General features: G+C 43.7%; 1 protein-coding gene across 1 annotated transcript; it reads left to right on the top strand.

Annotated features, from left to right (window-relative positions):
• Positions 1–1,019: 1,019 nt before the first annotated feature.
• On the top strand, positions 1,020–6,290 carry otx2b (orthodenticle homeobox 2b). The gene is made up of 4 exons (XM_069661632.1): positions 1,020–1,297; positions 3,258–3,465; positions 4,001–4,152; positions 4,719–6,290. The coding sequence occupies exons 2-4, from the start codon at positions 3,369–3,371 to the stop codon at positions 5,340–5,342; spliced, it is 873 nt and encodes a 290-aa protein (XP_069517733.1). The 5' UTR covers positions 1,020–1,297; positions 3,258–3,368; the 3' UTR covers positions 5,343–6,290.
• Positions 6,291–23,026: the final 16,736 nt, after the last annotated feature.

Here is a 23,026-nt window from a genome sequence, read left to right as displayed (position 1 = left end):
GTTTCATGTGAAATAAATGAAAGTCTCTCTGCTTCTCCAGCCGGATTGTTTTTGCTTTTCTCCCATCATTTCTCCTCCTCTGTGGGAGTAAAACGCAGGTCCGGGTGCCTCCAGAAGTCGTCGGCTGCTCGGTGGGAATTCTGCTGTAAATATTGTGGGGGAGATATTTTCTGTGCAGGCCCGCGTGCGGCTGCATGTTGGGGGAGCAGACTGGCTGGCTCTGCGGACGGGAGGACAGTTTGAAGAAAATAAGTCGCTCTAAATCCCCTTTTTTTAAGCGACGCGCAGGAATGTGAGAGGACGGAGCAGCTTTCACAGGCAGAGCGCGAGCTGCAGTCCAGGAGAGAGTTTTTTTTGTTTACCCTCCACAGTCTTTTTTAATCACAGATTTATTATCATGTAAAGTTTTTAACGCTTTTATACAACAAATATTTTATTCTCTTAAAATCTACAATTTTATGTCGAGATGTTTAATGTTCCTCGAAGGTCTGGAACTTTAAAAATATAAAATACTTTTTTGGGTCACATTTATAACACTTAACGAATATAGTGATGCAATTAGAAATATTTTATGTATCCAACCTCTAATAAACTGTATGTACATTAAAGTCTTTATTTTACGCACACATTTCCGCTCTTCTTTTCCTCAGCTTAATGAATCTACTGGAAAACAGTGAAATCAAACATGAGATGTAATAAAAATGTGAATAAAACGACTTCCTTGCTTTAAAGTGCACTTGTCGTCATCCCCCGGTTATATTTTCAGTGTTCCCTCTGCGCGCTGGGATGGGGATGTTGTCAGTCGCCCTCGCGCTGCCATTGGCTGAAAACTGTGCGTCAAAAAAGTAGCTGGAGACATTTGTTTCCCAGAGAAAAAAAAAGCCCTCATCCTCCCCACCGGTGTGAGAGACGGAGACAGAGACAGACCTCAGCTCGGTCCTGCGGCTCCCATTGGCTGGCACTTTGTACAAAATCCAACTCAAAGCACTTCAGTCACAACACACCAACAAATCCTAAAGGCGTTCATGCAGCCTCCTCCTCCATCACTGCGCCGCTGTAGCACCGCTTCTGCACCCGATGTACCCGCTCAGCGTTCAACTTTTATCCGCACTGTTGTTCTGAGTCTGAAGACGGCTGCTCCTCTTTCTGCTCCTCTCTCTGCTCCTCTTTCTGCTCCTGCTTTTGGCTGCTTTTGTGCTTTTTTATGCGCCAGGACGCCGTTTGTCTGCGCTGAGTTTTATTATTTCTCCTGGAGGAAACCGAGCAGACAAAGAACTTTACAGCCGCCGATAAAACGGTAAGTTTGACTTTTATTATCATCATTTATATTAGATCACTATTATTATATTATCATAATTCTTTTTTTGATTATTAGCCTTTATCGAAATAAATAATCGCAAAGCCAAAGAAGTAAAATCGAACATGTGCCAACAGGAGACCGCACCAGTTCTTAAAACACATTTTAAATCAGATTTTTGAAATAAATGTCGCAAAGATTTTATTAAACTACAGACGAAGCTCTTAAACTAAGTGTGTTATTTAATTTAAGGAGACTACAGAGGCAGCAACTGTGTGTCTGCTCGCCAAAGCCTTTTACAAGAACACAAATCTCAAGGATATAAAGTGAGCTGAAGCAAAGTGGTGAAGTTAAATAACGATTCTCTGCTGATGGAAGCAAACACACTCCTACAGCTACATTAAAGCTTTTTACAGAGTAATGGTTGAGATGATATTGTACAAATGTCACCCTCCCACTGACTGAAGCCAGTGCTGCAACCAGAGCACAGGCTCTATATTCGGTAAATTAAGTTTCTACTTTAAACGGGAGTGTGTCACACCGCAGAATAAAGATTTACGCACAAAATAAGACAACAAAAAGAGATAGATGAGGAGGACTGAGACTAAAAGCTGCAGAACATTTAGGCCTCTAATATCGAAATTAGTCTCGGGGCCTTTCCCCCTCTGCTCTGCCTGCACACATGAATAATGTAGAGACAATAAACCAACACGTCCCCTTTAATAAGTCATCTGCTACCCGAGTGTGTTTATGCGTAAATCCGGAGTTAAACTCCATTAAATCAACATATCTAATAATTACAATTCTCCTCTGTAGTTTCTAATATTTGTACAGCAAATTGCTGATAATTATTGACATGATTGAAAACATATTCTGTGCTTACATTTCACTTCAACATTAATTATTGAAGAGGGAACCGCAGCTGATTCACAGCATCGTTTCCAGGAGCCTGCAGCCCTGTGCACCGTGTTCACACAGAGTGCAGCTCCGCTCATACACGCCACTCGGATTAGCTCGTTAATTCATCAACAGAAAAACATTTATCATAATTAATTCTCGGACAGGGAGGTTGTTATCGAGCGGGTGTGTGCAACTGGTTGACGGGTGTGTTTGGAGTGTGACAGATTGGGATGAGGGGGTTAAAACCGTTGGATATTGAAAAAAAAAGCAACTAATCAAGACGCGCAGTGGGGATGACGGCTGAGGGTCACTGGAGATGAAGTGACAGCGATCACACGTTTCCCCATCAGCATCACAGGGCACATTTATTACTGTTAATACAACTGAAACAACGACGTGTTCAATATGGAAGCCCGTGTTTTTTTTACTCTTCGATGCGTCCCTGCATCAAATAATGTTTTTTTAAAAAGGTTAAAAAAAACCGAATATTTTTTCCCCTAAATTGCCTCAAACATCGAGGCAAGGCTTGTTAAAAAAAGCACTTGACGCCATTTTTATTAAGAATTTAATGACAAAGGAATTTATTTAGCAGTTTGCGCTGAAAGATTATTTATGTTCACTGTCTCCCTGACTTTATTTTAAGATTTATCAACACACGTTATTAAAATAGAGTTAAAGAAACAGAAGCAAAGCACAGTCAAATTATTTCTCTTCACTGTGGCAAACATGTTTATCAGGTGTTTTATTTTAGTTTGAATTTAAAAAGCCCGAGCACTTTAAAGTTCCCTAATTTAACTTTATAACACTTCATGATCAAGAGCCTCTTATTGATCTTTAAAGTGACTTGTTGCACTTTTAGTGCGGGTGTTTTTTGTTGTAAGGGGGCTGGAGGGGGGGTGAATTGATCAGGACAGCTGGATGTGCGCTTGGTTCTTTTTGAGGAGCTCCGTGCGTCTTGGAGAGGGATTATTTCACGACAGCGGCATATAAACAGTCCTGATATTTATTCCCAAAGTGCGTCCTCATCGATCTCTTCCTCCCTTGTCTCTTTTTGGAACAGGTGCCCGCTGTAAAGAGGAACACACGGCGCGCAGAGGACACCAAGTGCATCTCGGGAGCTCCATCCATTTTCAAAATTTTCTCCAACTTCAGCCCTCAGACAAACATTAGCATGATGTCGTATCTAAAGCAACCACCTTACACAGTCAATGGGCTCAGCTTAACTACTTCCGGAATGGATCTTTTGCATCCATCAGTGGGCTATCCAGGTGAGTTCACAGCATGTGAAGAAGAAATGCAGAAGAGGAAAAAGCATCGCTGGCCTGAGGCTACAAGCTGATGGATTTAGAATTTTAGAATTTTTAATTTCAAAACTTTTAAATCTTGAAATTGTTTTAAAAATTAGGGATGTACAATCAGGACAATTACTGACTGTCAATATATTATTTGGCCAAAAAATGTAATCTTGCGCACAACTTGGAGGGGACAGAAGTCTCATCTTGTGTTAATTTATTTTGAGACATGCCTTTCGAATAAATTACAGAGATATTGCTTTGATTTCTGCAGACTGTATCATTCTTTTGGCACATTAGACTAAATTACGTCAAGTGCTACAATTTGCCCCCGGCGTCTGAGTCTCACAGGACTCGTACGTAATTACGCAAACAACGACAAAAAATCACTCTGTGATTCTGCTACAGATCTGCCTTTGATTTCTTTTGATCTTTTACTTGCTTTTTAGAAGTGGAAACATCAGCACCAAAATGTAATTGATTTACAATTTCCTTTTTTTTGTTTTTCCAGCAACGCCACGGAAGCAGAGGCGAGAGAGGACTACTTTTACGCGCGCACAGCTCGACGTTTTGGAGGCGTTGTTCGCCAAAACTCGATATCCGGACATATTCATGCGCGAGGAGGTCGCCCTGAAAATCAATCTACCTGAGTCCCGAGTACAGGTGAGTTAATCAGAGCAGCTGCCTTGTCTGAAACATGATCGATGCGGAGAGATAAGGTTTTTATTTGTGTGGTGCGACAAGGTGGAGCTGTAGGTCCCAAACATTTAAACCATTAAACAACTGCACAGTGTAGAAAAATAGTTTATATAGGCTACACCTGAATATATATATTTAAAATTCATACATTTAGAATAAATATATACATTTAAAATAAATCTATTTTATATCTGCACTGAACGAAACTCTCATCTAAACCCGTGACTGACAGAATATGTGAAGCTCAGCATTTTGGCTGCTTTAAATCAAGTGGAAAACTTTTGCCAGTGGGGTGAGATAATTCCACTTAACGAAAGATTCCTGTTTCGAGAATTTAAGCAATTAAATAAGAGCGATCCGTCCTGGTAGCGAAACTAGTTTGAGAAAAATCTTAATTTGATTAAAAAGTCTGTTTATGGTAAACTTTTTAACTGGTTGTGCTCTTCTCGAAGGCGTAAAAATGTGGGATAGATTTTCTCTACAATGAAGGGATTTCGACACTAACATGTTCCACTATGTGCCTCTTCCAGGTCTGGTTTAAGAACCGGCGGGCAAAGTGTCGCCAGCAGCAGCAGCAACAGCAGAACGGGGGCCAGAACAAGGTCCGACCTGCCAAAAAGAAAAGTTCTCCGACCAGAGAAGTGAGCTCGGAGAGCGGCGCCAGCGGCCAGTTCACGCCCCCCACCAGCACCACCACCGTCCCCGCCGTCCCCACCAGCACCGCCCCGGTGTCCATCTGGAGCCCGGCGTCCATCTCTCCGCTCGCGGACCCCCTGTCTACCTCCTCCTCGTGCATGCAGAGGTCCTACCCCATGACCTACACGCAGGCCTCGAGCTACAGCCAGGGCTACGCCGGCTCGACGTCATACTTCGGCGGCATGGACTGCGGCTCTTACCTCACTCCCATGCACCACCAGCTGTCAGGGCCCGGCTCGACCATCAGTCCGATGAGCACGAACGCGGTCACCAGCCATCTGAACCAGTCCCCGGCGCCCCTCTCCACCCAGGGCTACGGGACGTCCGGCCTGGGCTTCAACTCCACGGCGGACTGCTTGGATTATAAGGACCAGGCGGCGTCCTGGAAACTGAACTTCAATGCCGATTGCTTGGATTATAAGGATCAGACATCCTCGTGGAAATTCCAGGTCCTGTGAACAGAGCAATCAGGTGTCATTAAAAAACAAAGTGCACAAACAGTGACGATCACACCTCAATAAAACACATCGGACTGGTTAGCAGAAGGCAGGGCTCTCAGGGGCCTCGAGGTGGTCTTTTGTCCTCCTAGAAAGAGGAGAAGTTTAATTTATTTTAGCACTGGCACAGAGATTTCCCCCCCCTGATTATTCACAGGTTGTAGCCCCTCACCCATGTCTGTCTGTGCGCCTCTGTGCGTAAAAACACCTGTTGAGGAAAAAAGAACATCACAGCCACGGAACTAATGTTTATCCAAGAACAAAACTCAGTTCATTCTTCCTCTCGGGATGGACAAACCTCCTTTAAGCTTCTCACACGACTTTGCCCAAACTGCAGGCAGAGAGACACGAGGATGGTGTGTGGACATGGATGCACTACTTTATTTAAGAAAAAAGTGTTTATAAGGAATCAATATGTAGTTTCTAAGAGACAATCAGTGTGTGTCTTATATAAATGGTACATATGTGTTTTTTTTATCTGTGCTAGCCTTCGAAACTGTGATCTGTTGTATTGTATGCAATCTGTGAGCCCCCCTCGCATCAGACTCTCTGCTGTGATTTTAATAGATTTCTAACTTTTGGTTTTGGAACAACAAGGATGCTGATGGTTCGATCACCGGCACCGCAAAGAGAGACGAGACTTTCCGAGCACATGGTAGTAATAATGAAGGGTTTCAGTCCCACTGGAAGTGACTCTCGCGCTGCTGAGAGCTCCACACTTTGCTCCCCCCCCCCTCCCTCCATTGATCTCAACACGCGGTGATTGTGGATCCGTTACTGGCTCCAAAGATGGTGTGACCTCACCGCTGAAAAGACATGAATAAAGGTCCTGTGAGCTTACTCTTTCATCAAGAGACGATCTCTGTGTGCGTGCATGTGTGTGTGTGTGTGTGTGTGTGTGTGTGTGTGTGTGTGGAGAGGGGAAAAATGGAGAATAAACAAAGCTGCAGGCAGGCAAGGTGTGCACAATTAACGGTGTGTATATTTTGAGATTTGAGTTAAAGAAATATTCATATGATAATACTTCATCTTCATTTTAGTCCTGACTTAGGGTTAGTTAATTTATTATCTAATTTATTAAAAAATCTGTCGATTATTTGAGAACATTTTGAAAGAAAAAAAAAAGCTCACTTTTAATTTGAAAAGGTGGATAACGGAAGTCGGGTAGGTTTGTTAATTAAGCCAATAATTAGCGTCATAACGGCGCACAAACATCAACATATGTGATATTATCCAAAAGCCTACATTAACCCAACAAGGATTTAAAACACTTAGTAATTATTGCTTTTAGAGCCAGATAATGCCCGTTGTAATAATAAAGCAGAATCCTCCTCAAGGTGTGTAAACGAAATGTTGCACAAAAACAGTGACCCTGGGTCACAGTGGATCCTGGCTCCGCTCAGATGGGGGAACTATTTTTTTTTCTTAGTTTCCGGTCGCTAGGCTCAGATCGTCTGAACAAAGAGAGTGCTCGCTTTGTGAGAGCACTTTTTAAATCCCGGCCTCCAAGAGATGTTAATCCCAATATTTTACCGCCGGGGGTTTCTGTGGGGCAGCAGTGGTCCCTTTCAAAGCCCACACCGCGTGGGTTTACACGCCGGATCTACAAATGTGCGCAATAATACCAAGCCGAATATTTCATCTAAAGAAGGAAAAAAACAAGCACACGTTTATTCTTATTTTTATTATTTTAGTTTTTGCACAGAGAATCTGCACTAATTCGTTTTAATTAAAATGTTCGAGGGCCCTTGAATGCATCTCTGCAGCGGAGCCAAAACGACAGAACAAAATGATGCTGAGCATATTTTTTGCTCGTTTGTGTTTTTTTAGTAGTTGGAAGTGTAGGTGATAATTTCTCTAAATATTATTCTTGGTTGTGAATAAAAAAGTGAGCACTAAACCCTAAAAATGTCCTGCTTGTGCTGCGTTTTGAAACCGGAACTCAAGAAAAAAAATCACCATTAAATTCCTGTAAATGTACGTGTAAAATACTGAAACATTATGCAGCGGCTTTCAAACAATCTATGACTTGGTTTGCATTCAGGACGCTACCTAAACGTTGCTTCTTAAACGCAGCCGAGCAGTCAGAGGGTTAAATCTGCCTCTAAAGCAGCGTTTGTCTGCGTTCACTCTGCGTTAAAGTCCAACGTTACACCGTCAGCCTGACGACATGAGAGCGTCTGTGGGATGTGTAATGAGTCGACATGGCTCTGCAGAGGGCTAATTGTTAGAAGTCCAACATTCAATTAGCATCCTTGACATTGCCAATAATCTCTCTTTCATTGGAGGCTCCGCTAAAGGAGAGCACTAATTAAAAGCGTTGCTCGAAATAATCGAAGCGTTAAAGAGAAGAGCGACTTTGATTCCACTCCTGCGTGGACACAAAAATAGGTGTGTGTGTGTGTGTGTGTGTGTGTGTGTCTGTGAGTGTGTGTAAGAGTGTGTGTGTTTTAGGGGGGTTGGATTGTACTTTTGAAAGACTTCATCACACAAAAGGCCGTATCCATAACTTATTCAAGGGTGAAGCAGAAGTGTCTGTTTATATCCGGGTCCTACGTTCTTCTTATTTATCACACATGCTGATTTTGGCGTTATAATATTCAGGAATCAATTATAATATCGCCGCAGTGCAACGCCAAGTTTAGCAGCATGCATATACATCGTTATGGCGATAAACAATGCAACAATTGAACTTGGAAACAATAGCAGAGGCTGACAGAAGCCTGAATATTCATGAGCTGCGTCTCCGCTCAGTGTCAACAACTCCTGCAGCCAGACTGTGCAGAAAAACACAGAGACAGGGAGGAAAAAAAGGTCACTTTCAAATGTCAGCTGTGGAAAATCTCCAGTTTTTAACGACTGAGAGAGGCGAGAAAAAAAGAATTAAAAGTTTGAAAAGGGGAAAAGATCCGGACTCTAAACTTTGATCAACTTTATCACAACAAATAAAGTGGGACTACATGAAAAGGTCGTAAATGATTCAAAGAACTCATCAGGGAACACCAACATTTCCCTCTCAATAGCACAGATGATTTCAAAATAAAAGCTTTAATTTAAGTCTAAACAATGCACGCGCATGGCCCTAATCAATGCACACTGATACATCCAATATCAGCTGACGCACAGTGGCTTCTTCCCGCGTGTTATTGTAACCTTGGAGCCTCGTTCCCTCAAAAGTGCACAAGTCATGAGGAGGATTAGACATCCGGCCTCCACGATACTTCATACATACATACAAAGAGTTTTAATCAGGAGCGAGGCAGCGCTATAAGGAGCATATGGGGGCAACAGACGCGGCATTAATCCCTCCTGGTTTTTGTCTAACAGCGCCCCTTGTCCCCTTGTCCCCCTGCCCCGCTGCCCGCTCCGTCGCAAACACATCATCCTCCGGAAACCATCACCGGCCTGTTCACAGTTTCTGTTCAAAAGGCCGCACCGCCTGCAGGGGGAACGAGGGGTTAAATCCCCGATAATGTGGTCTGGTCATCAGTTATGAAAATTATATCAGAGCAGCAGGAACAAACGATCTTATTTTGAAAATATCAAAAGGAAGTTTAAGCTAGGTTTTCCTGCTAAAATGTGTAGGTGTTTCCCCCCAAAACAAGTCAAAATATAATTTACTTTTGCTGTTGGACTCACTAAACTTTCATTAAATATAAAGCCTAATGAATGGGGATGAAAATGCAAATAAAACGTGTTATTTTGATGAAGAACAAGAGAAAGACAGACAGAGTGAGGTTATAAAAACTTCCTAGGAATGTGGGACAGTGTTTGAAAATGTAAAAAATTAATTTATGGCTCTCAATTAAAAATCAACACAACTTGCATGAGGCTGCTTGATATTTACAGTATTTGCATGTGGTTTTTTTTGCTAGACAATGTGATGAAATTAAAAATAAAAGCAATATTGATGTGGAAAACTGTGCCAACAACTAATAAAAAAGCAGAAATAAATAATACTTTTTAAGCTAATCCAGCAGTATCCCCTTGAACGTGCTTATCCGGGCTTAGTCGACATTTTGTGAAATTATTTAAGTTTGTGACATCATCAATGAATTTGATAATCTTGTCAAAGATTAAATTAAAAGCGTTTTGTATAGCCTACATAATAACAGATTTAGATGTTTTTAAAAAATGAAGTCTAAAGAGATTTGAAGTAAGCGCAGTAAAAAGCATGTTATTTTAATTTCTCAGACTGCTCACACAAATCCGTGGATTTACACAGATCCACAACTGATAATGATACTCGCAGCTCGACTAGCTGGAGGTCTGATGAAGCAAAGAGGGCCACACATTCTTTCTTTCGGCACCGGCGAGCGTCACAGAAACCTGCAAGATAACGTTAAAAAACACTCACAATATGTCACTGTGTTTTCAGGAGGGTCTTCTGCCCTCGTAAGTGCTCTTTAACAAAACTGTCTCGCCAAATATGCCGAAACATTTGGCTTATAATGTTCATAAGCCCCACAGGACACAGAGGGCTTATCAGTTCATTAGCCACTTGATGGCCTATTTCAAGTTATAGTAGGAGGGAGGAGGGCGATGGATGAGGATACCACCATCCATTACTGAGGCATATTTTGTTAAGCTATTCAGGGGCAGAGAAAAAAAAGCCTGAAACCCATAAGAAGATTACCAGATCTCAGCATATGTTAAAAAACACATTATTACTATGCTTATGGGTGCGGTTAATACCTAGTTAGTTAAAGCTCACCTAGTTTGGACTAAAGAGGCCGTGCATTTAAAAGGACAGTTAAACAGGAAGTTTTATTTTGACGGTTTGGGATTTATCAGCATAAATCAAGCTTTTTATAAACTAAAATAACAGATATAGTAAGATAATTTATGGTTGATGACTATATTTTTCTTACAAGCAGTAATAACAAACTAAAAAGGTTAAAACTTACTGTTAGTGTACTTTATGCTTGCATTATTATTAAATATCCTCCTATCATTAATAAAAATGTCCTTCTGAGACAAATGGAAATGTTCTCATAGTGGATTATACCTCGTCCTAGTGGTGACGGCCCACACGCAGTACGTCCACGACTGCTATTCATTAATGATGCTGAAGTCCTCAAGTTTAAACACACACAATTTGGCCACTCGTTATTAAACAGAGCAGTGGTGGACGAAGTACATGACTTCATTACTTGAGTCAGAGTATAAATACGCCTGGTCAAATATTACTCCAGTACAAGTGAAAGTTGCTCAGTCAAATGATGACATGAGTTAAAGTACTGGAGTACCTTCTTTTAAAAATACTTCAGTATTCAAACTACTTTTTAAAAAAAACATTGTATTTTCACAAAGCGTGAGTGACATTAGCTAGCTCATATATTACACATGTACACATTACACATTCCAGATTTGAAGCTCCAAAATAAAAGGAGCAATAATAGGAACAACCAAAAATACCTGATGAGCAGGGAAAACGTCAGCCAGGCTTTACACAGTGAGAAAACCACCACTACATGAACCGCCTGATCTGAGTGACGTTTGCTCTACGTTCAACCATGAAGACGCGTGAGGTATAGGTACGGCAACACCACTTAGACAAACCACACGCAGAACTACACGAACACTTATTGTCTTTGGGATTTCAGAAAAGAAAAGAAAAGAAAAGAAAATTCATCAGCTGACTTCAGAGAAAAAGGAGCGAGTAACAAGAACATTCATAGAACTGTAGTGGAGTCATAAACACAATATTTGTCTTTTAAATGTTGTGGAGCAAAAGTCATAAGTTTGCCCAAAGAATAATACTCAAGTAAAGTACAGATACTCAAAAAATGTACTCAAGTACAATTACTTTGTTGCTGTCCACCCCTGAAATAGAGCGACATTGTGCAGAGCAAATGGCATGTGAAGCAAAACTTGAGAAACAGTGTTAAAAAGTGCAGCCAATTCCTGGACTTATATGTTAGGTCTGAAATGTAAATATGAAGAGATAATAGACAGAGATGCTGCTAAATAATAATTTTGTGTTTAATAATAATACGTCTGCATGCAAAGAAACCAGAGGTACATCTTACTGTTTGTTCCTCCCATATCTCAAGGCCTTCTTCTATGGATGGAGCTGCTCAGCCATCTCGTGTTCGAGGTGACAAGATGAGGTTGAAAGCTCCTGAAACAAAAAGTGAGTTGAACATTATGTCTAGTTTTTATTCTTTTGAAGCTGCAGTTTTCAAGGTCAACAATGAAGCTTTATTTCAGCATGAACGGCATCCGGGCGTGTGGTCTGAGGGAACCGAGTCACAGCAAAGTGAGGATTTTTTGGCATCAAATGTGAGTCAGAAACAATACAGCACACACCAAACTTCAGTAGTGCTATTAAGCAACATTTACATAGCGCGCGTTTGATTTTCTCTTCTGGCTTAATTCTTACTTTCAACTGAAATTGTGGGGGAATAGCAGGAACAGCTGACACTTGACACTGCGTGTAAGCCATGATCAAACTCCATAGTTAATGGCCTCAAACACACCTTTTGATCACAAATAGCTTACAAATTTAATGACTTCATGGTGAACGGAGCCAATTTCCCTCCATTCTGCCAGTGTTCTCACCACAGGCTGCTCGGCGTTTCAAAAAACAGCCACACAAGAGAAAAAGTAGTGCAACAATATCGTTTCGCATTAATCCCTGGCCGCATAACTTCTGCAACGTCGGTGAATTAAGTCATAAAAGGCTGTCTTTCTCTGTGAGTAGTTCAACAAATATAATGCTGCATTTTCTTGAATGTGTTAGACTGTGTGACGACATGTGTCTCCCCTGTTATACGACGGTAGCTACCTGTGAAAGACCCTCTTCTCTCCTCCTCACGAGGCCGCAGAGACTCCTCATTAGGACAATTAACACAGGTGCCTGTGATGAGGCCTCACTGATCATTTACACCTTTCTAACAAACACTCTATCTCTTAATCTCCTGCAAACATCATTCTCTACAGAGACAGGAGGAGGAACCTAAAATTAATTAGCTGCATCCAACAGATTAGAGCCTGGAGACCCCCCCCTCCCCTCCCTCTCTCTCTAAATGGACAGCAGTTAGTTAGACTACAGTTCAGAGAGGACACGCAAATCAGCCCGAAGGCACAATCCTTCCTCTGCTTATTTCAATATTTCATTGAGTGTTATACATCAATGAACTGTTTCAGGGTGTCGTCGCGCAGAAGCTAAGCCTTTGGAATTCACGGCCCGCAAGTGTATGCCTTCATCCAACGTGCTCTGAATACACGACGAGCGCAGGCGTCTCTATCACACAAGTGCAAAACAGAGTTTGACTTCCTGAAAGAGCACATTCACAAGACGGAGCTGCACAAACTTTAAGTTGAACATATTCAAGTGGAAACCTGAGAAATACGAAATAACAGGAAGATCTTCACAGATGATTTAGATGTGCAGTACATCAAATTAAGAGGTAGAATTAAATAAGATGCTGACAGGGAGAAAGTACTGATGGAATGATGGAAAGCTGTATGAAGCATAAGCATACATAAGCACTTATCCTGCACTAATCTTCATATGTAGGAAGTTAGCATACAAGGATGATAGCCTAGTGGTAAGGGCTCAACAACAACAATAAATGTCTGCAACTTGATACCACCTCAGAAATTTTGTCGCCTCTTTCTGTCCTTTGGTTTTCTGTCTTAGTCTTCGCTTTCAAATGCATAATATGCCCAAAAAGGCCTTTGACAAATAAGCTAGTTATTTAGCTTCTCCTTTCTCTAGCTGTGAGTCGCTAAAAACTGGGACAATAGTGAACAACAACTCCAAACTAAAGATATAAAGCCAGTTTAGCATGTATAATGACATGTTGGAATACAGTTAATTTTGGGACTTTTCCAGCATGATGCAAATACTGCAGTCAGAACTCACTTACATTAAACACATATGTTACAGGGACAACTACAGAGTTAAAAAATGAAAGCATTGGGTGCTCGCGTGGCTCACCTGGTTTAGCATACTGCTGGCTGAGTCGTTACTGCAGCTGCAGACGTTTGAGTCCATACAGGCCCTTCTCCTTCACATTTCCCGTCTCTCCTCAGACCGTCAGCCTCTAAAATAAACACAAAATGCCCCAAAATACTTAAAAATAAAGAAATAAATATGTGGATTTTGACCCTTTTCACAGCAGACTCTGACTTGTGCTGAAGAATAGCACAGGTGTTATTAATTGCTTTAACGATGATGATTACAGTCAACGGACACTTGATGGAACCGAGCCCTCGTTAGCTAAATTTGTTTCACCTGTGCTTTTCCTGCTGTTACAATCAGGATGTCTGCAGTTAAAGACATTTATATTCTGTTCCTCCGTCTTTACCCCTCTTTGCTTCAACTGTTTTATTCCAGTGAACAGACATTTTTAAAAATCATCTCACATGAACATGGCTCTAGTGAGAGGTGCATTATTGGGCAATTGACAATGAAGAATGGTTGACAAGCACGTAGAAAGACATAACTCAGTGCAAAGCATGGAGAGTACTCAGCCTGTGGAGTAGCCTCAGGTTTGTCGGTTTACTGTTAACATCTGATGGCCCAAATATGATTCATTGGTGCAGTTTGTCTCCTTGGAAGAAAAGGGAATAAACTTTAATTCACACAACACTGAGATAAAGTGCTTAGTATGAGGCTATTAATAAGCATCACATTTTACAGTACAGCTGCATGAACACACACGCAGCAACAGTTGCCTGCTGAAGAGATGATGCTCGAGGGCCTCAGAGCCAATATGGCCGTCAGACAGACTTCTCCTCTTAATGCAGGCCAAACATTTAATATGGCTTAAGGGTTAAGAATCTCCTCCAAGTGAAATCTTCGAGGGATATTCAAAATCTCTCTTTGGTTTTATACAGCTAATTTGACAGTTTCAAAATCCCTCGATCCTTTTTTGATCAAATTTACCTCCCCTAATCCCCCCGCTCCCCCTCCACCTGTTAGTCTGGGCCTGCCTGCGTGCCTCCCTCTCCTCTCCTGAGAGCATATGGAGCAGAGGCTGACCCAGGGAGTCGTTGAGTGTGGGGACAGATGCAGCCTCTCCTCTCCCCTCCCCCCTCCCCCGTCCCCTCTCGGTCCACCCGCCTCGACCAGCCCTTCCCTCATATCCACCTGTTTGGGTCACAGACCAGGGGGACGAGTGGCTGGTGCGCGTGCCACACCAGTGGCTTGGCCACTGCGTTATTATCCCCCGCAAGACAAAGGGGTATTTAGGGAGGCCGGCTGCCCGCCCGAGGGGGACACAATGCCATGAGGCTGGCAGGCCTGAGGACTCGGGGGCCGTCGATCACGTGCCCGCTTTATGTGAATGAGCGTCAGGGGGCATCTGGTGTGTGTGTGCATGTGTCTAACCTGAGGTATTATGCCAGACGAGGGGGCACAGGACAAAGAATATGACGTGTGTGTGTTAAAGAGGGGCCAAGGGGGGCACTTAAAAACAATTGCATCTATTATAATCAAATGAGGTCTGCACTTGAATACATTTTGCTCTGACTAATAACAGGTCAACTTCTGCTGCTAATGAAATTCATGTTGGGGTACTGCTGCTGAATGCTTGTAACTGATTTTGACATGCAAGTTAAATACTTGTCAGTACTCTAAATATCCTTCAGTGAGCCTTTTAGTGACACATGTTGCACTTGAGAGTAATTTTAATGCTTCAGATTAAAAATAAAAACCTGACAAAATATTCATAATTCAAAAGTCCATTAAAAATCGTAGCATTTTACAAACTTAAGTAAATACTTCTAACATTCTGACTACAACCTGGTCAACATGTGCAACAGTCCAGATCAATAACAACTGATCAGTTCAAACAAGCTATAATTATCTGCTCCCATCTGTCCCTGTGCTGTGTGATTTATTAACTCCAGTGAAGAGCGACGGTGTTATAGCTGCAATATCTGCTTACCGTGAAATGCCTGACAATAGTGGTAAATAGTAGTATCTTAAAAAAGCTGCATTAGTATCAGTTATAAGTGTTTCTAATGTGGTGTTTTCATTATTTCGGCCCGCTCAGAAACCTCAGTTATTCATGTGTGTGTTTTTGTTTAGTCTAGACGATGTTACATCATCCTGGCAGGGCTGTCTGTATGTTATTGTGTCCATTGATGCTTACTCCATCGTGTCATGCTCTCTCGTCAGGCACGGTTACACATGGCTTGTGGCGCCCTGACCTACAACTCCCCCCCTCTTGTTTGTCAGCGGTTGTTTGGCCTACTTTCATAAGGACAAACACAGCCATTTGTTTTGTTTTGAATTTCCATGAAAATGGAATAAACAAATGGCGGGGAGGGGGACAGTTGGAGCAGGTTGTCTGCGTGTGTGTGTGTGCGTGTGTGCGTATAAAAAGATGGCTGAATAAAAGAAATGTATTAAAAAAGTAATTAAAAAATGTCCCTATGGATATTTATTGTCCAAAATGCTGCACTTGTTTTAACAATCAACAGGAAAAATATTAATTTGCTAACTTTTTTCTTCAGTCTTCCCCGACCTTCTGGACACCAACTGAACCACGAGCCGCGAGGCCAGCAGACCGCCACACTGAATGAGCCCCTCCCTCCCCTTTTCTCTCACTCCATGGACAGTAAGGATGCTACAGTTCATTAATGAGTCTGCTCCATGGCTCTTTAAGAGTCCTTAATTAGTGGCACACTGACACTGGCCAGCCATGCACCAGGAGGGGCGTGCTGGGAAGACTGGGAGGCACACTGGGGGAGGGGAGTTTATATTAACACTGTGGGCTTCACTGTTCTTTAAATATGTCGTGGTAAGAATCAAAAAGGGCATCTAACCTATTCTGGAACAATTGGATCCTAAAGAAAATCAATTGTCTCGACACGAGGAACTCGATCAAACAGGATTGATTAGCTCTCTGAGAGGGAGAGACAGTGAGAGCGCTCCGAGCCGAGGCGATGGACTGTAACAAACACATGTGATTGAAAAGCTTTAAATGGGTGTCAAACAAGCAGGGACATAATGTTTGACTTAAATTATCAGCAGTCCCACAGGGGGCTTCTGGGACCCGCTCCCCAGAGCCGGGGGTGTGTGTGGAATACAAACAGGGGATTCACCAGTGACCAGCGGGTCAGCGCTGGAAGAGGGGACGGGTGCCGCTCGCTCCTGTGGGACTTGGCGACATTCCTACAGCAGCTTTTTTAATTTGCTGGACATGACCCCCGCCTAGCAGGCGCTAACGGGACAGACAGCACTTCAAACATACAGACACAGTCCCTCGAGTGTGTGTGTGTGTGTGTGTTTGCTAGGCAGGTGGGGGCGCATAGGGGGGTGGGCTGTTGTAGGGTCCCAGATGGGTTAATGGGGAGTTTAGCATCAGGATTACAATGCAACTGTGTGGCTTTGGAATGAGTAGTTATTACCCCAAGCCCACACTGGCGGCCTTATTTTACTGCTCACCAACTACACCGCTGAAGGACAGGCCATGGTTCAAAGCACAAATACAGAATATATCACCATTATTATGAGCAGAATTTACACAAATATTAAACAATAATCTAACTTTGGGAACATTTTGAACCAGAAAACTGTTGATCTAACCAGAAATAACATGAACAAATCATGTTTCCAGTGTATTTTGATGAAGTAGGCAAAGCTAAACCTCGTCTAGCTATCATTATGAGTCGCTGTCGTCGATTAAAACACAAAATATGCTCCCTCTCATGGCCACAGCTGGTCATTACCATATTATAAAGACAAATACATAGCTAAAATGATGTTTGTATTTCTGTGTCTTTCCCTGTTTTCTCTCCTCTTCTCCATCTCATCCCCCCCACTAGAAACACTCCATCAGGGTGCTAGACTAATCTGTTTGTCAAAACGTGTCTTTCCTCTGTACCAAACATCCCTCCCTCGCTCCCTCCTTCCTTCCCTCCCCAGCTGCTGGCCATCACAGGTCCAGCTCCAGCCAGCCAGCCAGCCCAGGGAGATTGAAATGTTAAGGGCAGGGACGACAGCTCCACTAATTAAATTCCCCAGGTTAATCCCTGCCGATCCCCTCATCGCACTCTCCCACCAGGCCCTGCAAGGAGACAGGGGGCAGAGACCGTGGGGGGAACAACAAACAAACCCTCTGCACCAACAATGAGGAGGAAAAAATCCTAAAAACAAAAGACATGTGAGAAGGAAAAGACTGGAACACCGCGCGGAGGAGAGGGCGGTTAAAACCAGCAAATATGTGGACAAATAAGCATCTTTGTGAAGCACCGAAATGTGAAAATGTAAAGTAAAACTCTGCTGAGAAGGCCTTGTTCTTACAACATATAGACTTATCAAAGCTAACCGCTAACACACACATGCTGTCAACTCTGCCCTTACATTCCTAGCAGGAGCCTCAGACCTGTCATCATCTCAGCATGTACAGTGGCCTCATGTCTGACCCTGCTGCCACTGTACTACAGAGGACAGCTGACACGCTGACCAACAACTAGCAAACTATGTGACCTCCCACCTCCTCACCATATCACAAGTGCAGGGCTCAGAAACTACCTTCAAACTAAACTAACGTTTTTCTCCTTTTAGAAGCTTTTATTCTGAAAGAGACGATCAACTGGCCAAGACAAATAACGCTTTATATAACCTTCGAAAGATGTCTACAAACTTGGTGAGCAAACTAACATTATGTAACTCTCCACAAATTAACTCTCAGTAGACTGAAAAATAAAGACAAATCTACAGCATATGCCTGCCAAGTTAGGGGCTGAATGGCTGTAGTGGGTGCAGGAAGGTGGGTGTAAAATGAGCTGAACAGAGCAGGTGCTTCTGCACAAAGTGGGTGTGGTGTTGGAGAAGACGTGGGTGTATTACACAGTGTGGGCGTGCTGCGTCACACACACCACGCGCCTGCGTTGTGGCTTCGCTCAGAGGTGTAATGCCTGATTAGGGGATTACAGGAAAGTGCTTCTTTGCAGTTCTGTGAGAAACAATTATTAACATGTTGGTGTCTCTAATCCTGGATAAACACAGCTTTTCAAGAACAACAGCGAGTCTTTCTTCCCCCCGTTCTTTTTAAAAAATCCGTGTTTAAACCCCGTAGTCACTTGAACTCCAAAGCCTAACTAATACCAGCGGCGGAGACAGGCCAGTCGTGTGGAACAGTGTCATTACAGAGGTTGTGCTCTTGGTGGAAGACGTCGCCGGCCAGCAGGCCTTCGCATCAGAGGGGGAATCCAAGTTTAGCTCGGGGAGGGAAGAGCATTGTGCTAAGCGTCGCTCGTTGAAAGGGCATTAGACGGAAACATGTTCACAGCCTGTAATCTTTCATTTGTTTGTACACTTTACTCGTGTAATCTGCTTTCTGCTAACACAGAGACGATTCGCTAAGTCATGCTGGGGGATCAAGAGACCCAGGTAGAAGCACAAAGACACGACTGAACTTTAACATATGCACAGTTTTGTCTGCTAGCATGAGAGTTCAACTTTAAGTATGGACATGCTAAGTGATTAGTTTGAAGCATTTTTCCTATATGATTTTAGGGCAATAACAAACTACAAATCCCACTTTATACCCCTGTAGTAGCATTAAGTGAGTTTGTAAAGCAAGCATCTAAGAGCTAATCACACACCTGAACTGATTTTTGAAGACAATTTAGACCCAGTTGTGAGCGATAAAAGTCGAGCAGGAAGCAATCAACACACTGCTGATTCCTGAACCACCACCAGTACACCCCCACAAATGTACCTGCACACACACACACACACCATCATTTCAGTGTTGCCTGTGGCTTTGAAATACAGCACATCAAAACATCCTGTAAGTTTCATTTCTGATAGCCTTGAACCTGCTGACTGGCCATTTTGTCCACTAGCTGACGCTTTGAAGAGTAGCTCATCTCAGTCCTGTCTCCTGCCGCCATCCTGTGCGGTCCTGAGAGCAGATGATTGATGATGCATTCAAGGAACATGTGATTATAGGTTTCTTTAAATGCATGATGCTGGGTTGATTATCTAGAATTGATTGAGATGATTTTTTATTGACATCTGAGTCGGTTACCAGTGAGTCCATGGTTCCACAGGAGAGGGGGGCAGGGCGAGCGCAGTCCTAAAGGTGCTGGTGTGCGATGTTGGGGATGTGTGCTGCCCATCTGGCAGGGCAGGGTTTAGCCCTAATCTCAGAGCCCCTCGGCAGGGGAGCCCCAGACTGTTGATCACTAGCCCCCCTGCTGGCTCCTCCACACTCCTGACCTCCTCGGCGCACAAACACACAAGAAAACAAGTCTACACACAACATCAGCACATAACCTGCACAGGGCTACGCAAGATTACATTCATATTCCACAAACCTCTCATTTTACAGGCGTATGTCAATATTGGGGGAAGAGTTTGTTGTCCAGTAGAGACACAGCGGCTTAGGAAGCAGCTCCGGTACACAAATACACACGCCACGAACGACAGGAAGGAAATGTGACCTGACCAACAGGACAACAGAGAAACATATCCACACGCACGCAGAGGGCGCACAAACTTGTTTTTGTGAGGCGACGCAGAATAACACATTTATCACACACACGAGTAGAAAGCGAGTAAATATACACACACATAATTACAAAAACATAGACAGATAGGCAAACACACAAAGACACCCAGAAGCAGTCACCCAGCCATACACACCACACACCTAACCACTGATAATCCCCCAGACACAGGAACACACTCGCACACACACGCACACACACACAGAGCGTCATTATGTTTATCACTGTGAACCAGCCCACCGACACCCATCACTCTAATTCCATTTGTCTGTTTAGATTCGTTTTGCTTTAATCCTCCCTTGTTTGTGCACATCTGCAAGCACTGCAATAGTACAGACGCGGCAAGACAGGACACGAGAGACAGACAGAGAGAGAGCTCACAGGGAGCGCTCTCCCTCCTGACACCCTGGTCCCCGTAGCTCCGGCAGAAGGGGCAGACAGGCGTAAACTCCTTGCCCAGGGAGAAGCTCCCTGTCCCAGCCGCGGAGCCGCCGCCAGGCCCGCAGGCCCCTGTAATCACTGCAAACAGTCAAACATCCAGTCACACAGGCTCTTACACCAACACAACATTACAGGCTTTTTACACAGTATTACACCACATCTTATTATCCCATTCAAGTCCCTCTATTAGCTCAATTGGATGGTGGGATTTTCATTTGTAAATTGGGGGATTTTAGATTAGCTTGTCTGTCAGCGATGAAATGCCCCCTGAGACTGTGAATTATGTGACCAATCACATATGAATCAATGCTTACGCATGCTGTAGCGCATGAATGGATGGTGTCAGCAGTAGGAAAGGAAACAACTTTAACCTAGATTATGTGCTGTATGCATACTACATCACAGATTGTATCACTGGGAGCATCATAGGTGTATGGCTGCATGCTAACAGATAAGATCCACTATGGTGTCTTTTAAAAAGGGGGCTAAAAACACACATTAGTATGAGCCTTGATGTGACAACAAAACGTGAATGACACCATTTTTGTGTAGCCGACAATGAGCAGTGTTAGCTTTTATACGGCGAATAATATTCAGGTCTAATGGAGAATTATTAGGGAGATAAATATTAGCTGCTTTACACACCTAGCAGCAACATTATGCAGAACTGAAGCTGGTTGGTTGAAAGGAGGCGAATGAATTACCCCTCTTCCTCCCCAGGCCTTCCATTCAGACACGGAGCGAGCGAGAGAGGGAGGAGAGAGAGGGAAAAAAGGCACCCCGAGCTAGTCGAGAGACCCGGCAAATTATGAAAATGCTTCTCTGTGTCCTAAATGGAGGCCGAGCTCTTTAATGTGGCACAAAATTAGAACCTGGGGGAGGAAGTGTGGCCCGCTTGATTGGCGAAACCCCTCCTGGTCCACTACCCCCCTCTTCCCCTCCCTCTCAAAGCACACACAGATATTATCCTGTGGCTGGTGGCACTCGCTCGTATTGAGGGGGAAACTGAAGGACCCCAGAGAGAGCCCAGGGGCGTCCATAAAGGTGCCTAATTTGTCAGTTTACTCCTCAATTATTTAAATAGATCTAAGAAGGGAGCGGAGAATGGGGCTTTTTCTGCCTCCTCGCAGTAAAGGCAGAGAGAGACCTTTCTCCACGGTAGCCATTTTCAATTGCGCTGTGCACTGCTGTCTTTGATATACAGAGGAGCAGTGGTGGAGAGGGGCTGTATCAAATAAACAAATGTGTGTACACAAGATAACAACGGCAACTTGGGGATAATATTCAGCCTGTACGGAAGAACTCAAAGTTATTCCACGTTTACAAATTCGCAGATTAAAAACTTTATGAGCGTGTGCGCACGTTAACATCGTGTGTGTCACGCACTCGCATGCATTTACACATCGATCAGCGAGGATTTAGGTGAAGTTTGGACCATTTTTACTCATCCCCCTGCTTTTACGTTCATCCTAACCATCAGGTTACGCCCAGCAGGAGCACCAGGCAAGGCCACCTCTCTGCCAGAGAGACCACTGGAGGTATGCGGGGCCCGGGGCCAGAGATTACCGAGCAGTTGAAGATTGATCCTGGAAATGGAGATGTCGCATTTCCCAACCCTCTGACCTCTAATCCCTCACATATCTGCCTCTATTGTTTGGTTTGTTTAACTAGAGGGGTGAGGTTTTACCGAGTGAGGAGGACGAGGATGCTGTGAAGGTGGAGGGGGGGGGGGGGGGTCCACTCCACACAGGGTCCTAAGGTGACCTTATCTTTCACATGCATCTGGATGAGGCAGGTAAAGGAGCCTTTCTATGTCTGAATGCTTCGCCGCTGAGGCCTGTTGAGATCATCTGTGAAGCAACAATGACTTTCAATAAGCTCTATATCAGCAGCCGTGCCAGGACTGGGTCCAGTGGCAGCACAATAGTCTGGGTGCGCCTACACAAAGACATGAGCAGCAAGACAATAGCACAGTGCTTTAAATTCAGGAGAGACACTTAGAAACACTTTTGACACAATAGAGCAAAAAGAAATACAAACAGGAAGACAAGAGAGAACAGTACAAACACCTGGACAAATAGACTCAGTAAAGCTACAAACATACTGCACCTGATGTACAAACAGAGGCAACCTCACACTGAGAAACACACACATCAAGAGTGCGAGCAAACAAACACCTGAGACAAGTCAATCAGGACGTCACGTCAACACAGACGGGCGGTAATGGGCCTAATTCTACCCAATACACACCCATTAGGAAAACAAACCTGCAACTTAGCACACTCGAATAAGTACAATCCACAGCTAAAAATATGTGTGGAGTTTGTCAGCAGGCATTGGCAGCCTCCACAAAGATGGGTGGCACCTCGTAAACACCCTTGAAACAGGTTTCTCATGCTTAGCAAAGGGATCTGCAGGCAAAGTTTTACAGAGTGTGAGATTCTGCAAAATCTGCGGCCAGCTCAGTATATCATGCCTCTCACACCCTCTATTCTCTTCCCAAACACTAACCAACACACCCCGGCCCCTCCGCCTCCCTCCACTCCAAGCTTCCATGCAGCCAGAGAGAGGAGAGGAGAGGAGAGGAGATAGGCCCAGTTGCTAAAGCTGTCTTTTCAGCCCCTGCTCCCGCTCGGTCTATCTGAGATACACAGCAAGCGGAGGTGTCGCTTTTCCGCTGGCATTTCGGACAGTATCTACTTATAGACGGGAGAAAAAGAGAA

The sequence above is a fragment of the Semicossyphus pulcher genome, unplaced genomic scaffold, assembly GCF_022749685.1.
Source record: "Semicossyphus pulcher isolate SPU_LCO1_2020_fin unplaced genomic scaffold, fSemPul1.0.p SCAF_14, whole genome shotgun sequence".
Taxonomy (NCBI): Eukaryota; Metazoa; Chordata; class Actinopteri; order Labriformes; family Labridae; genus Semicossyphus; species Semicossyphus pulcher.
This window is presented reverse-complemented; position numbering and strand designations above follow the sequence as displayed.

Bases quoted from the DNA above. Each gene is read 5' to 3' on its own strand.
- otx2b (XM_069661632.1), top strand. From the start codon at position 3,369: ATGATGTCGTATCTAAAGCAACCACCTTACACAGTCAATGGGCTCAGC. The intron at 3,466-4,000 runs GTGAGTTCACAG...TTGTTTTTCCAG, and splicing joins TCCATCAGTGGGCTATCCAG to CAACGCCACGGAAGCAGAGG. The intron at 4,153-4,718 runs GTGAGTTAATCA...TGCCTCTTCCAG, and splicing joins TACCTGAGTCCCGAGTACAG to GTCTGGTTTAAGAACCGGCG.